This window comes from Saimiri boliviensis, chromosome 12 (assembly GCF_048565385.1).
Source record: "Saimiri boliviensis isolate mSaiBol1 chromosome 12, mSaiBol1.pri, whole genome shotgun sequence".
Classification (NCBI taxonomy): domain Eukaryota; kingdom Metazoa; phylum Chordata; class Mammalia; order Primates; family Cebidae; genus Saimiri; species Saimiri boliviensis.
In genome coordinates, this window is record NC_133460.1 from 46,983,154 (window position 1) to 47,000,854 (window position 17,701).

At 39.3% G+C, this 17,701-nt stretch overlaps 1 protein-coding gene across 6 annotated transcripts in view; it reads right to left on the minus strand.

The window, feature by feature from the left end:
- Positions 1-17,701, minus strand: part of CTNNA3 (catenin alpha 3) — a 1,773,069-nt gene that overhangs the window by 1,703,490 nt on the left and 51,878 nt on the right. For all 6 annotated transcript variants that reach the window (XM_074382308.1, XM_003928685.4, XM_074382306.1 and 3 more), the window contains one exon: positions 15,618-15,721. In XM_074382308.1, coding sequence (XP_074238409.1) covers positions 15,618-15,716 — 99 coding nt within the window. In that variant the 5' untranslated portion in view covers positions 15,717-15,721. The remainder of the gene's footprint in view (positions 1-15,617; positions 15,722-17,701) is intronic.

Sequence of the window (17,701 nt, forward strand, 5' to 3'; positions counted from 1 at the left end):
ACACCACCAACGTGTTGGGTCTGATACACAGAACTGTGTAGAATGTAGGCAGAGCAGCTGCTTGGGCACACGCAGGGACCCAGGAGTTTAATCTACTCCAGTTCCAGGATCCCTGGCAAGACGGGAGATCTTTCCCTAGGAAGGGGAACATATCCCTAGGAAGGGGACTAAAACCAGGAAGCCAAAAAGTGTCATTCTGCAGGCCCGCTTCCACAGCATCCCACAAGTTAAGACCCACTGACTTGGAATTCCAACCAGCCAATAGCAAAAGGCTGAAGTTGGCCTGAGATGAGACGAGTTCCTCAGGGGAGGGGTGGCCACCATCTCTGTGGTGCTTCTGCTTCTGATCCCATTCCTCCTGACTGAGTGAAACCTCCCAACTGGGGTCTCCAGCCACCTCCTACAGGCACATCAGGAGCAGCAACATTTTAGTACCCCACTGGGACGGAGCTTCCAAAGGAAGGAGCAAGCTGCCATCTTTGCTGTTTCACAGCCTTCACTGGTGATACCTCCAGGTATGGGGAAAGTTGAGGCAACTAGGGTCTGGAACAGACCTCCAACAAACCACAGCAGCCAAGAGAAGAGTGGCCTAACTGTTAAAAGAAAAACAAACAGAAAACCACACACACACACACACACACACACACACACACACACACACAAAGACCCCATAAAAAACCCTATTCAAAGGTCAGCAACCTCAAAGATAGAAGGTAGATATGCCCACAAAGATAAGAAACAATCAGCACAAAAACACTGAAAACTCAAAAAGCCAGAGTGCCTCTTCTCCTCCAAATGACCACAACACCTCTTCAGCAAGGGCACAGAACTGGGCTGAGGCTGAGATGGCTGAATTGACAGAAGCAGGCTTCAGAAGGTAGATAAGAAGGAACTTTGCTAAGCTAAAAGAGCTCAATTCAAAGAAGCTAAGAACCGTGACAAAACAATATAGGATCTGATACCCAGAATAGCCAGTTTAGGGAGGAACGTAACTGGTCTCATGGAGCTGAAAAACACAACGTGAGAACTTGACAATGTAGTCACAAGTATCAAGAGCAGAATAGACCAAGTGAAAGAATCTCAGGGCTTAAAGACTGCCTGAAATAAGACATGCAGACAAGAATAGAGAAAAAAGAATGAAAGGAATGAATAAAAACTCCAATAACTAGACCTATAACCAGACCTATAACTGATTAAAAAAAAAAAAACTCCAATAACTAGACTTATAACCAGACCTATAACTGATTCTGGTACCTGGAAGAGACAGGGAGAATGGAACTAAGTTGGAAAACATACTTCGGGATATCATCCAAGAGAATTTCCCCAACCTAGCAAGTCAGGCCAACTTTCAAATTCAGGAAATACAGAGAATCCCAGTAAGATACTCTACGAGAAGATCAACCCCAAGACATATAATCATCAGATTTTTCAAGGTTAAAATAAGAGAAAAAATGTTAAGGGCAGCCAGAAAGAAAGGCCAGGTCACTACAAAGGGAAGCTCATCAGACTACGAGCACTCAGTGGAAACCCAATAAGGCAGAAGAGATTGGGGACCAATATTTAACATTCATAAAGAAAAGAATTTCCAGCCAAGATGACCAAATAGCAATAGGTCCAGAGCACAGTTCCCAGTGAGAGTGACACAGAAGGCACTGAGTGATCGCCGCATTTCCAACTGAGGTACCAGGTTCATCTCAATGGGACTGGTTGGACAGCAGGTGTAGCCCGAGGAGGGCAAACCAAGGCAGGGTGGGGTTCTGCTTCACCTGGTAAGTGTAACAGGCCAGAGGACCACCCCCTAACCAACATCGGGGACTCTTCTGGCCATTCTGGCACTCTGGTTCAGATACTGCACTTCTGCCACGGTCTTTACAGCCCACAGACCAGGATATGCCTGCTGGGTCAACAAGCACTGCGGGTTTCCAGCACAGATCTGAGTGGCTATTTCAGCCAGCGCTGTGGGTTTCTAGCACAAATCTGCGTGGCTATTTTAGCTGGCACCTAGAATGCCAGAGAGACACAGCTGCACATTCCCCTGAAAAAAAAAGGGAGCTGAAGGCAGGGAACCAAGTGATCTGGCTCGGTGAGTTCCCAATCCCACAAAGACCAGCAAACTGAAACCCACTGGCTTGAGAGTTTTGCAGCCAGCACAGCAGTTTGAGCTTGCCCGGGACAGTTGAGTTCAGTGGGGGGAAGGGTGTCCACCATTAGCAAGGCAGTCCGCCAATACCAAGGTGGTCCACCATTACCCAGGCAGTCCACCATTACTGAGGCAGTTATAACCTTACCTGTGTAAACAAAATCACAAGGAAGTTTACACACCAGCTGGGCAGAGCCCATAGAAGCTCAACAACACCTCTGCAGGTAGACTGTGACTAGACTCCCTCCTTGCTGAGTAGGACATCTCTGAAAAAAGGCAGCAGCAGGCCATCAGGGACTTATAAATAAAGCCCCACCTTCCCAGGACAGAGAACCAGGGAAAAGGGGCGGTTATGAGTTCAGCTGCAGCAGACTTAAACCTCCCTGCCCAGCAGCTCTGAAGGGAGCAACTGAGCTCCCACCACAGCACTTGAGCTCTGATAAGGGACAGAATGCCTCCTCAAGCAGCTCCCTGACCCCCATATATCCAAAGAGACACCTCATACAGGAGAGCTCTGGCTGATCTCTCTCAGGTACCCTTCTGAGACGACACTATCAGAGGAAGGAACAGGCAGCAATCCTTGCTGTTCTGCAGACCCTGCAGGTGATTCCCAGGCAAGCAGGGTCTGGAGTGGACCTCTAGTAGTCCTGCAATAGAGGGGCCTGACTATGAGAAAGCAGAAAGAAATAGCTTCAACATCAACAGAAGGGATGTCCACTCAGAGACCCCATCCAAAAGTCACCAACTTCAAAGACCAAAGATAGATAAATCCATGGATATGGAAAGAAACCAGCACAAAAAAAGCTGAAATCACCAAAAACCAGAACATCTCTCCTCCTCCAAGGGATCACAATGCCTCACCAGCAAGGGAACAAAAGTGGATGCAGAATGAGTTTCACGTATTAACAGAAGCAGACTTAAGAAGGTGGGTAATAACAAACTTCTCTGGTATAAAGGAACATGTTCTAATCCAATTCAAAGAAACTAAGAACCTTGAAAAAAGGTTAGATGAAATGCTAACTAGAATAACCATCTTAGAGAAGAACATGAATGACTTGATGTAGCTGAAAAATGTAGCACGAGAACTTTGCAAAGCATGCACAAGTTTCAACAGCCAAATTGATCAAGCAGAAGAAAGGATATCAGAGATAGAAGATCAACCCAATGAAATGAAATGAGAAGGCAAGATTAGAGAAAAAAGAGTGAAAAGAAATGAACAGAGCCTCCAAGAAATATGGGATTATGTGAAAAGACCTTATCTATGTTTCATCAGTGTACCTGAACATGACAGGGAGAATGAATCCATGCTGGAAAACATTCTTCAGGATATTACCCAGGAGAATTTCTCCAACCTAGCAAGGGAGGTCAACATTCAAACCCAGGAAATGAGAACACCACAAAGATATTCTTCAGGAAGTGCAGCCCCAAGGCACATAATGACCAGGGTTGAAATGAAGGAAAAAATGCTAAGGGCAGCCAGAGAGAAAGGTCAGGTTACCCACAAAGAAAAGCCCACCAGACTCATAGTGGATCTCTCAGCAGAAACCCTACAAGCCAGAAGAGTGGGGGCCAATATTAACATCCTTAAAGAAAAGAACTTTCAACTTAGAATTTCATATCCAGCCAAACAAAGCTTCATAAGTGAAGGAGAAATAAAATTCTTTACAGGCAAGCAATTGCTGAGAGATTTGATCACCACCAGGCCTGCCTTATAAGAGCTCCAGAAGGAAGCACCAAACATGGAAAGGAAAACCATTAGCAGCCACTGCAAAAATGTACCAAATGATAAACACCATCATCACAATGAAGAAATTACGTCAACTCACAAGCAAAACAGCCAGTTAATATCAAAATGGCAGGGTCAAATCCACATATAACAATATTAATCTTAAATGTAAATGGGCTAAATGCCCCAATCAAAAGACACAGACTGGCAAATTGGATAAAAAGTCATGTGTGCTGTATTCAGGAGACCCATCTCATGTACAAAGACACACATACACTCAAAATAAAGGGATGGAGGAAGATTTACCAAGCAAGTGGAGAGCAAAAAAAGCAGGGGTTGCAATCCTAGTCTCTGATAAAACTTTAAACCAACAAAGATCAAAAGAGACAAAGAAGGGCATTATATAATGGTAAAGGGATCAATGCAACAAGAAGAGCTAGTTATCCTAAATATATATGCACCCAATATGGGAGCACCCAGATAAATAAGCAAGTTCTCAACAACCTACAAAGAGACTTAGACTCCCACACAATAACAGTGGGAGACTTTAACACTACACTGTCAATGTTAGACGGATCAACAAGACAGAAAATTAACAAGCATATCTAGGACTTGAAGTCAGATCTGGACCAAGCAGACCTAACAGACACATACAGAACTGTCCACCCCAAATCCACAGAATATACATTCTTCTCAGCACCACATCACACTTACTCTAAAATTGACCACATAATTGGAAGTAAATCACTCCTCCACAAATGCAAAAGAACAGAAATCATAACAAACAGTCTCTCAGACCACAATGTAATCAAATTAGAACTAAGAATTTAGAAACTCACTCAAAACCACAGAACTACATGGAAACTGAACAACGTGCTGCTGAATGACTACTGGATAAATAATGAAATAAAGGTAGAAATAAAGATGTTCTTCAACACCAATGAGAACGAAGACACAATGTACCAGAATCTCTGGGAAACATTTAAAGCAGTGTCTAGAGGGAAATTTATAGCACTAAGTGCCCACATGAGAAGCTAGGAAAGATCTAAAATTGATACCCTATCGTCACAATTAAAAGAACTAGAGAAGCAAGATCAGACAAATTCAAAAGGTAGCAGAAGACAAGCAATAACTAAGATCAGAGCAGAACTGAAATAGATAGAGACACAAAAAACACTTCAAAAAAATCAATAAATCCAGGAGCTGGTTTTCTGAAAAGATCAACAAAATAGATAGATCAGTAGCCAGACTAATAAAAAATTAAAGAGAGGAGAATAAAGTAGATGCAATAAAAATGATAAAGGGGATATCACCACCAATTCCAAGAAATACAAGCTACCATCAGAGATTACTACAAAAAACTCTATACACATAAACAAGTAAATCTAGAAGAAACAGATAAATTCCTGGACACTTATACCCTCCCAAGACTAAACCAAGAAGAAGGTGAATCCCTGAATACACCAATAACAAGGTCTGAAGTTGAGGCAGCAATTAATAGCCTACCAATCAAAAAAAGTCTAGGTCCAGATTGGTTCACAGCCGAATTCTACCAGGCATACAAAGAGTAGCTAGGACCATTCCTTCCAAACAATACAAAAAGAGGTAATCCTCCCTAACTCATTTTATGAGACCAACATCATCCTGATACCAAAATCTGGCCGAGACACAACTAAAAAAGAAAATTTCAGGCCAATATCCATGATGAACATGGATGCCAAAATCTTGAATAAAATACTGGCAAACTAAATGCAATAGCACATCAAAAAGCTTATCCATCACAATCATGTAGGCTTCATCCCAGGGATGCAAGGCTAGTTTCACATCCACAAATCTATAAACATAATCCATCACATAAACAGAACCAAAGACAAAAACCACACAATCACCTCAATAGATGTAGAGAAGACCTTTGACAAAATTCAACAGCACTTTATGCTAAAAATTCTCAACATACTAGGTATCAATGGAACGTGTCTCAAAATAATAAAAGCTATTTACGACAAACCCACAGCCAATATCATACTGAATGAGCAAAAATTGGAAGCATTCCCTTTGAAAACTGGCACTAGACAAGGGTGCCCTCTATCACCACTCCTAGTCAACATAGCATTGGAAGTTCTAGCCAGACCAATTAGGCAAGAAAAAGAAATAAAGGGTTTCCAATTAGGAAAAGAGGAAGTCAAATTGTCTCAGTTTGCAGATGACATGATTGTATATTTAGAAGACCCCATCATCTCAGCCCAAAATCTCCTTAAGATGATAAGCAACTTCAGCAAAGTCTTAGGATACAAAATCAATGTGCAAAAATCACAAGCATTCCTATACACCAATAACAGAAAAACAGAGCCAAATCATGAGTGTACTCCCATTCACAATTGCTACAAAGAGAATAAAATACCTAGGAATACAACTAACAAAGGACGTGAAGGACCTCTTCAAGGAGAACTACAAACCACTGCTCAAGGAAATAAGAGAGGACATAAACAGATGGAAAAACATTCCATGCTCATGGTTAGAAAGAATCAATACCATGAAAATGGCCATACTGCCCCAAGTAATTTACAGATTCAATGCTGTCCCCATCAAGGTACCACTGACCTTCTTCACAGAACTGGAAAAACCACCTTAAACTTCACATGGGGGACTGCTGGGAAGATGGCCGACTAAGAACAGCTCAGGACTTCAGCTCCCAGTGAAAGTGCAGAGGGTGAGTGGACACCGCATTTCCAGATGAATTTTATCACCTACAGACCAGGAGATACCCAGGCAGGGGGCGCCAGCGCCGCTGTTCCAGCTGGTGCGACTGTTTTGGCCCCCGCGGGGCTGATTTGGCCCGCGCGGCTGCTTTGACCATGCCCTGTTGTGGCAGTTCTCCATACAAAAGCCACTGGTCTGGGAGACCTCTTAGCTGGCTATTAGAGCCCTGAGACGGCAGAGTTGCCCATTCAACTGAAATAGCGAGCCAGGCCAGGAGATTCCTAGGCAAAAAAACTGCCAGGAACCTCTGCACTGCTGTTTGAGCTGGCTCAGTGAGTTGCAGCATGGGAGATCCTGGCACCTTTTCAACAGGTGACTGGAATGCTGGGTCGTTCAACTTAAAAAATAGAAATAAAAGACTCTTAGTCAGGGAGCCAGGCGATCAGGTCCCACCACACCCCCCCCACCAACAACAACAACGATGACAACAAAAACAGTAATTGAAAACGCTCTGGGTTGAGCGTTCCACAACAAGCACAGCTGAACCCCGGACAGTCCGGCTCTGTGGGGGAGGGGTGTCCACCATTACTGAGACTCTCCACTACTACAGAGGCAGGCCATTGCTGAGGCAACCCGCCGTTGCTGAGGCAACCTGCCACAACAGAGAGAGTCCGCCATAACAGAGGTGGGGCAAAAATCTTCAATAAAATACTGGCAAACCAATTGCAACAGCATATCAAAAAGCTTATCCACCATGATCAAGTAGGATTCATCCCAGGGATGCAAGGCTGGTTCAACATACGCAAGTCCATAAACATAAGCCACCACATAAACAGAACCAAAGACAAAAACCACATGATTATCTCAACTGATGCAGAGAAGGCCTTTGACAAAATTCAACAGCCCTTTATGCTAAAAACCCGCAATAAACTAGGTAGTGACAGAAGGTATCTCAAAGTAATAAAAGCTATTTACAACAAACTGACAGCCAATATCATACTGAATGGGCAAAAACTGGAAGCATTCCCTTTGAAACCTGGCACTAGACAAGGATGCCCTCTCTCACCACTCATATTCAATATAGTACTGGAAGTTCTAGCCAGAGCAATCAGGCAAGAAAAAGAAATAAAGGGTATTCAAATAGGAAAGGAGGAAATCAAATTGTCTCTATTTGCAGATGACATGATTCTATATCATGATAAACAAATTCAGCAAAGTCTCAGGATACAAAATCAACGTGCAAAAATCAGAAGCATTCCTGTACACCAGTAACAGACTTAAAGAGAGCCAAATCAAGAACGAACTGCCATTCACAATTGCTACAAAGAGAATAAAACACCTAGGAATACAACTAACAAGGAATGTAAAGGACCTCTTCAAGGAGAACTACAAGCCACTGCTCAATGAAATAAGAGAGGACACAAACAGATGGAGAAACATCCCATGTTCATGGTTAGGAAGAATCAACATCGTGAAAATGGCCACACTGCCCAAAGTAATTTACAAATTCAATGCTATTCCCATCAAGCTACCAATGACCTTCTTCACAGAACTGGAAAAAAACACCTTAAACTTCTTATGGAACCGAAAGAGAGCCCACATAGCCAAGTCAATTCTAAGCAAAGAGAACAAAGCAGGAGGCATCAGACTACCAGACTTCAAACTATACTACAAGGCTATAGTAATCAAAACAGCATGGTACTGGTATGAAAACAGAGATATAGACCAATGGAACAGAACAGAGGCCTCAGAGGAAACACAACATATCTACAACCATCCGATCTTCGACAAACCTGACAAAAACAAGCAATGGAAAGGATTCCCTGTTTAATAAATGGTGTTGGGAAAACTGGCTAGCCATGTGCAGAAAGCAGAAACTGGACCCCTTCCTGACACCTTACACTAAAATTAACTCCAGATGGATTAAAGACTTAAACATCAGACCTAACACCATAAAAACCCTAGAAGAAAATCTAGGCAAAACGATTCAGGACATAGGTGTAGGCAAGGACTTCATGACCAAAATGCCAAAAGCATTGGCAACAAAAGCCAGAATAGTTAAATGGGACCTAATCAAACTCCACAGCTTCTGCACAGCAAAAGAAACAGTCATTAGAGTGAATTGGCAACCAACATAATGGGAAAAAAATTTTTGCAGTCTACCCATCTGACAAGGGGCTGATATCCAGAATTTACAAAGAACTAAAACAGATTTACAAGAAAAAAAACAAACAAGCCCATTCAAAAGTGGGCAAAGGATATGAACAGACACTTTACAAAAGAAGACATACATGAGGCCAACAAACATATGAAAAAATGCTCATCACTGGTCATTAGAGAAATGATAATCAAAACCACATTGAGATACCATCTCACACCAGTTAGAATGGTGATCATTAAAAAATCTGGAGACAACAGATGCTGGAGAGGATGTGGACAAATAGGAACACTTTTACACTGTTGGTGGGAGTGTAAATCAGTTCAACCATTGTGGAAGACAGTGTGACAATTCCTCAATGACCTAAAAATAGAAATCCCATTTGACCCAGCGATCCCATTACTGGGTATATATCCAAAGGATTATAAATCATTCTACTATAAGGACACATGCACACGAATGTTCACTGCAGCACTGTTTACAATAGCAAAGACCTGGAACCAACCCAAATGCCCATCAATGATAGACTGGACAGGGAAAATGTGGTACATATACACCATGGAATATTACGCAGCCATCAAAATGATGAGTTCGTATCCTTTGCAGGGACATGGATGAACCTGGAAACTATCATTCTCAGCAAACTGACACAAGAACAGAAAATCAAACACCACATGTTCTCACTCATAGGCGGGTGTTGAACAATGAGAACACATGGACACGGGGAGGGAAGCACTACACACTGGGGTCCATTGGGGGGAAATGGGGGAGGGATGGGGATGGGGAGGTGGGGAGAGATAGCATGGGGAGAAATGACAGATATAGCTGATGGGAAGGAAGGCAGCAAACCACACTGCCATGTGTGTACCTATGCAACAATCTTTCATGTTCTTCACATGTACCCCAAAACCTAAAATGCAATAAAAAAAAATAATAAATAAACTTCACATGGAACAAAAAAAGAACCCATATAGCCAAGAAAATCCTAAGGAAAAAAAAAAAAAAAATGCTGGAGGCATCCACTACCTGACTTCAAACTTTACTACAAGGCTACAGTAACCAAAACAGCATGGTACTATTACCAAAACAGAGATATAGACCAATGAAACAGAACAGAGGCCTTGGAAGTAATGCCATACATCTACAACCATCTCATCTTTGACAAATCTGACAAAAACAAGCAATGGGAAATGGATTCCCTGTTTAATAAATGGTGTTGGGAAAACTGGCTAGCCATGTGCAGAAAGCTAAAACTGGACCCCTTCCTGACACCTTATACAAAAACTAACTCCAGATGGATTAAAGATTTAAACATGAGTACTAACACCATAAAAACTCTAGAAGAAAACCAAGGCAATACCATACAGGACACAGCCATAAGCAAGGACTTCATGACTAAAACACCAAAAGCAATGGCAACAAAAGCCAAAATAGACAAATGGGATCTAATTAAACTTAAGAGCTTCTGTACAGCAAAAGAAACTATCATTAGAGTGAGCAAGCAACCAACAGAATGGGAAAAAATTTTTGCAAGCCACCCATCTGACAAAGGGCCAATATCCAGAATCTACAAAGAACTAAAACAAATTTACAAGAAAAATACAACCCCACCCAAAGTGGGTGAAGGATATGAACAGACACATTTCAAAAGAAGACATTTATGCAGCCAACAAACATATGAAAAAATGCTGATCATCACTGGTCATTAGAGAAATGCAAATCAAAACCACATTGAGATACCATCTCACACCAGTTAAAATGGCGATCGTTAAAAAATCTGGAGACAACGGATGTTGGAGAGGATGTGGAGAAACAGGAATGCTTTTACACTGTTGGTGGGAGTATAAATTAATTCAACCATTGTGGAAGGCAGTGTGGTGATTATTCAAGGATCTAGAAATAGAAATACCATTTGATCTAGCAATCCTGTTACTCGGTTATATATCCAAAGGATTATAAATCATTGTACTATAAAGACACATGCACATGTATGTTCATTGCAGCACTGTTCACAATAGCAAAGACTTGGAACCAACCCAAATGCCCATCAATGATAGACTGGATAAAGAAAAATGTGGCACATATATACCATGGAATGCTATGCAGCCATAAAAAAGGATGAGTTCATGTCCTTTTCAGGGACATGGATGAATCTGGAAACCATCATTCTCAGTAAACTGAAACAAGAGCAGAAAACCAAACACCACATGTTCCCACACATAAGTGGGTGCTGAACAATGAGAACACAGGAACACAGGGAGAGGAATATCACACACTGGAGTCTGTTGTGGCATGGGGGGCTAAGGGAGGGATAGCAGGCAGTGGGGAGATTACATCAGGAAAAATACCTAATATAGGTGACAGGGGGATGGAGTCAGCAAACCACCATGATGTGTGTATACCTATGTAACAATCCTGTAAGATCTATACATGTACCCCAGAACTTAAAGTATAATTAAAAAGAAAAAAGATAAAAGAATTTCCAACCCAGAATTTCATATCTGGCCAAACTACGCTTCATACACAAAGGAGAAATAAAATCCTTTTCAGTCACAAAGGAGAAATAAAAATCCTTTTCATACACAAAGGAGAAAAAATCCTGAGGGAATTTGTCACCATCAGGCCTGCTCTGCAAGTGCTCCTAAAGGAAGCACTAAAGATGGAAAAGAAAAAGCATTATCAGCCACTAAAAAACACACTGAAGTATACAGACCAGTGACACTATGAAGCAACCACATAAACAAGTCTGCAAAATAACCAGCTAGCATCATGATGACAGAATCAAATTCACACACAAGAACATTAAACTTAAATGTAAATGAGCTAAATGTTCCGATTAAAAGACACAGAATGACAAGCTGCGGTCAGAATGGCTATTATTAAAAAGTCAAAAAACAACAGATGCTGACAAAGTTGCAGAGAAAAAGGAATGCTTTTACATTGTTGGTGAGTTTGTACATTAGTTCAACCACTGTGGAAGACAGTGTGGTGATTCCTCAAAGACCTAGATGTAGAAATATCATTTGACTCAGCAATCCCATTACTGGGATATACCCAAAGTAATATATATCATTCTATTATAAAGATACATGCACATGTATGTTCATTGCAGCACTATTCACGATAGCAAAGGCATGGAATCAACCTAAATGTCCATCGGTGACGGACTGGATAAAGAAAATGTGGTACAAATATACCATGGAATACTATGCAGTCATAAAAAAGGAACAAGATCCAACGGGCACAGTGGCTCACGCCTGTAATCCCAGCACTTTGGGAGGCCAAGGTGGGCGGATCATGAGGTCAAGAGATCGAGACCATCCTGGCCAACATGGTAAAACCCCATCTCTACTAAAAACATACAAAAATTAGCTGGATGTGGTGGTGCGCGCCTGTAGTCCCAGCTACTTGGGAGGCTGAGGAAGAAGAATAGCTTGAACCTGGGAGGCAGAAGCCACAGTGAGCTGAGATCGTGCCACTGCACTCCAGCCTGGCACCTGGTGACAGAACAAGACTCTGTCTCAAGGGAAAAAAAAAGGAACAAGATCACGTCCTTTGCAGGGACAGGGATGGAGTTGGAAGTCGTTATCCTCAGCAAACTAATGCAGGAACAGAAAACCAAACATCACATGTTCTCACTGATAAGTGAGAGCTGAATGATGAGAACACATGAACTCATGGAGGGAACACACTGGGGCCTGTCTGGGTGTGGAAGGAGGGAGAGCATCAGGAAGAATAGCTAATGGATACTGGGCTTAATACCTACGTGATGAAATGATCTGTGCAACAAACCACCATGGCACATGTTTACCTAAGTAACAAACCTGCACATCCTGCTCATGTACTCCTGAATTTAAAATAAAAGTTGATGACAAAGAAAATATTGAGATCTACTTAGTCTTTTCAAATAAATAGCTTATTCTTATCTAAAAAAATAAAAATAAACACTCTTCAAAAAACAAACAAGAATGTGATGAGACATTTAACATGATGTTATCCTAGAAAGAAACACCTTTAAAATAATTTAATGAGATATTTTATTTGTGTTGGTGGGTCATACATGATCAAAGTGACAGGTACAAGAAGGCTGAACATCACATCCAAAAAATCAGTTATTTTAAAACATAACTCTTTGACTTTGAAATGTACTGGGTTTTGATAAGGAGAATCCCATTATAATGAAAATCAAGATTGTATACAAATAATTTTGTTACATGGAATTCTGCTTTATGAGATAGTTATTGTACATAGTTGGTATTATATAAATTATTTTAATTTAATATGACTTGAGTATTGCTAAGACCTCAAAATCATTTTTGTAACCAAGACATTGATGTTGTATACCAAAGCACTTTTAAGAAATGAGTGAATATTTTGAAAACATTGACAACAATCCTAAGGAAGACAAAATTAGCAATTATATTTACATGTAACTGAGAACTGTCTGGTATGTAAAAGGTAATGAGTTCCCTTTCTGTGTCTTACCTACTTGTAGGTCATGAAAAGTTTGAATCCGGGAACATCAAAAGCCCTCTAAAATTAACATAATCACACTTTTTTAGAGAGACACATTTCTTTCCAATCAAACAAGATTATTCAGGTCATTTTCATCTTTCTAATTTTAAAGGTGTACTCAATGTTTATAGATGGTTATAATTGGTTTAGAACATGCCATAAAACACACACACATACACACACACACAAACACACACACACTGTGACTAGCATTACCCTTTAATGTAAATTTACTTAGAATACTTCATATTAACTTCTTTAGCAATATAACTGACTAAAGAAAAATATCTATTAGTTTCAGTTGGAATGCAAAAATAAGTTTCCCTGTGATACTCTCTCTGTTTTTAAGCAATATGTCAGCAACTTTCGTGATTAGCAAGTTTTAAGTGACCAACTCTAATTTTCCATTGTTATAGAGCAAATAATAGTTATACACTAGCATTAATGTACCTGTTTTCACCAGCCATTTCCAAAATGAAGGTCATTTCCTTATTCCCACTCCTTATAATTGCATAGAAACAAAATCTTAAGTGACTTGTGAGAACTCATTTAAAATTGTCCCCCAAAAAATTAGTGATATATATGAAAAAGTATAAAAATACTCATATCTTGGCCCTTAACTTTCACATTTGTAACTAATTCTAGTGAAATAATACAAATTGTATGTGATAAAAATGTATGTACAGATGTTCAGCACAGTAATATTTATAATAGGAAAAAAATAGAAACACACAAATGTCCAAAAATGCAAGGCTGCTTTAAAAAACTGTAGTGCAGCCATATAATGTATAAGTAAATAGCAGTTTTATTAAATCATACTTACAAAGAGATAGGGAAATTATTAAAATATCATTTTAAATGGAAAAGTGGAATTAAAGCCTACATATATAGGACTATCTCCACTTGTTACACACACATATATATATATATTCTTCATGTATATACAACATATACATGTAAGGATATATATATAAAGAAGATATATTCTTTAATATTACAAAGTACAAAGATGATAAAAAAATCACCCATAATTTTGATGTACTAGAAGTAAATGCACCAAAATATTAATGTTTATCTCTTCAGGAAATTATGAGTGTTTTTATTCTATTCTTTGTAACTTTTTTGGCATTCCAATTTTTTTGTGAACTTACTCAGAAAAACAAATGAGTGTTTTTTTTGTTTTTTGGGATTTTGGGTTTTTGGTTTTTTGGTTTTTTTTTAGACAGAGTTTCGCTGTGTTGCCCAGGCTGGTCTTGAACTCTTGGGCTCAAGCGATCCTCTTGCCTCGACCTTCCAAAAGTGCTGGGATTATAGGCAAGAGCCGTTGCACCCAGCCTTTTTTCTTTTTAACATGAAACTGCTTAGTGGGTGGCTAAGACAGACTTTAATGAAGTCTCCACAGTAATCTAGTATACATTTCACACCAGATATTAGTGTTGTTAAGACTGCCAAAGTTAACTATTAAGATATCATCAGGGAGGCACATGTTTTGAATTGTCTTTCCCGTAGCAGATTATCGACTTGTACTAAGTAAAAATATGTACAAAGTCTATTCTCATAGCTACTCCCCCTCCCCACATCCATCTCACAAAAAAGATAAGCAGAACATATTTACATGATCTGAGGAAAGATCAGCATAGTTGTTCACCCAAGTAACCTTTGGGTTCTTTGAGTCCCTGGAAAAAAGGGACTCGTATCTTATATTAGGAGGCATAATGTAAGGTCAGCCTAAAGGGAAGTTCCCTCACAAATTGTGGGTTAAGGACAAAAATTTAAATCTGTACCACTGCGTAAATTTCTTTAAGCTCTGCCTTTAAAAAGTGCGATACATGAAATCTGGAGTTACATAAATAAAAAAGTCGGAGAATCATTATGTATATCATCAAAGGATTATTCACCTTATGAAAGACTTTATCACAGAATTCCTTTAAATAGCTGCTTTGCTCATACATTTTCATATTTTAAAAATAATTTCCTATTTGACAAAGATGCCATGTGCCTGAGGCAAGTTAGTGAACTTCTCTAGGCCTCAGTTTCTTCATTTAGATAATAAAGACGGTTTTAACCATCCTACCTGCCTCATTCGGTTTTCATGATTATCAAAGAAATAATTTATATAAAGGTACTCTGAAAATTATGTATGTGTGTGTGTACAACTGCTATTATTGCTAAAAGATAATGTGGGGGAAAACTTTAAGAATGTTATTATTACCAAATACACACTTTTTCACATCTTAACAACTCTTTAAATAAAGGATAATTTTAGATGACATATTCATATATAAAAATCAAATCTTTTATTTCCTCATTATTCGTTTTTCCCACATTTTTAATTCTTCTGCAGTTACTATATGTCATAATTTCCATGGTATCAATACCTGGATTATGAGAGGCTCCAGCAGCTTCTCTACAGTGAATGTTTGGACCTGCAGATCCTGAGGATCAATATTCAGAGTGACTGGTGTTTCAGCTGACATGCTGCCTGTGTACAAACACAAAAAGATGCTTATTAATTTTAAAAAAATGTTTTCTGAAGAAGAGCACTCATGAAAATCATGGAGTACGTAAAACTTGGATTCAGCACCTCTTCTTGATATCAGTTGTAGCCCTCAGAGGACCAGGGTACAAAATCTACCTTCAGAGAAAGAAGATATTCACCGACCGTTCTCTGAGGTCATGCTGTCTGGGCTTAGGTCCTGTAACAAATTAATCTGCACCAGTATGTTCATAACTAAATTAATAACTCATCCAAGGTGGGTTTGTATTTGATCAGTAGTCTTAAGTGATCAGAATGATGAGACACATCTTACAGCATCCAAGTCCTTTGACTTCTGTGAAATCACAGCATTGAGACAGCCTATGCCCATATTTTGATTCTTCTTGTTAATGATGACTTAGACAAGGAACAAGTAAAACTTTGAAAGACATGGGGACAAGTAAAGATACATCTTTACTTGATTTGAAGATTGTTTATTTGAGGGTTTTGATTGGAGTCGGTGAAGGGCAATCTACCTTCTTGGACCAGAAACAAATTAATATAAATGCACAGTTGCTGTTAAAAGAAGCCCTGGAGAAGGCATTTGATATTTGGGCAAGACAAAAGAAGAAGAAGAAAAAAATGCAAGCCATTCTTTAAGGCATTAATATTATCCTTAAAAGTCAATTCAGTGAGATTTTTGCCTAACTATATACGTATATATCAAATGATCATATGTAGCGTATCATATTTGGATTAACATTCAAAAACTCTAGCTATATTTTCAAATAGCTATAACGTATTATTTATTCATCTACTAAAAACTACAGTAAAGTGTTAAGAATTTTAAATGAAACCCACTGGCATCGTTGATTGAAAAGAGAGAGCACACCTCCTGAAATCTAGCACATTCCTAGATAGTTCTCTTTCCCCTATTGAATGAAAATAACCCAAATGACCTGCCAAGAGCCCCATTTGCCCCTTCAAGCCTGCCAAGTGTGTCCTTGTTCCCAGTCTGTGCTTAACTCTATCATAAGCCACTTACAAGGTGGATACAATTTCTTTACTTGAAAAAATAATTACTCAAATTCTATTAAGTGAAAATATATTACTTCAATTTCTTTTCAAATGAAAGTTTCAAATTACTGTTATTAGCAAATGATACATCAACATATAAAGTCACAAAGCCCCACAATTTAGCCCTTTTCTGCTTTGCTTCTCTCTCCTTTGCACTGATTTTATTTTCCTTCTAAAAGTAGAAACATGGTCTCTTTTCTCAGCAATTCAGCTGCAACGTAGGAGACATGCTTTAAGAAAGGCTCCAAACACTATCGCCAAATGGTTTCTTTCAAATGCATTTCTAGAACTGAAATGTTTTGGTTTGGTTTGGTTTGGATTTTAGTTTTTCAATCATTTCACCTACCACTTGGATTCCTTCTAACACAGGCAAATCTAAATTGACAGATAGCCTATTCCTGTGGTGACATTTCTGCATAGCCCAGAGCCAATCTGTGCAATAGGTATATCCTTCAGTGCATATCCTTAGAGTTCTATCAAATAAGTGCTCACAAAAGGATTTCCTTGTTACCCCTCTATGACATAAAAATCAAGTTAAGATTGCTGCCATTGCTTTGTTCTTTCATCTCAAGGACAAAAGTAGAGGAGAGTGTTGTCAACATAAAATCTAGGTAAACCTTCACAGTGTTTAAAAACATGTCCCTTTCACTGTGAAATTCACGAGTAGTTTCCAAAGCTATATGACCACCAGAAATTGAAAGTAAGAAAAATAAAAAGTTAAAGAGAGCAAAAATTATCCATATCATATATAAATCCTTCTAGAAGAATTTTTCAACCTAGAAGCATCTTTCTAAAAGGAGTGCTTTTTAGCCAAGAGATAAAAAGACAACCTAATTTAGCCAAAGTAACTTCTAAGTCTGTGTCCATGCCTTTAACACAATTTAAGTAAAAGGTTTTCAAAAGTTCATT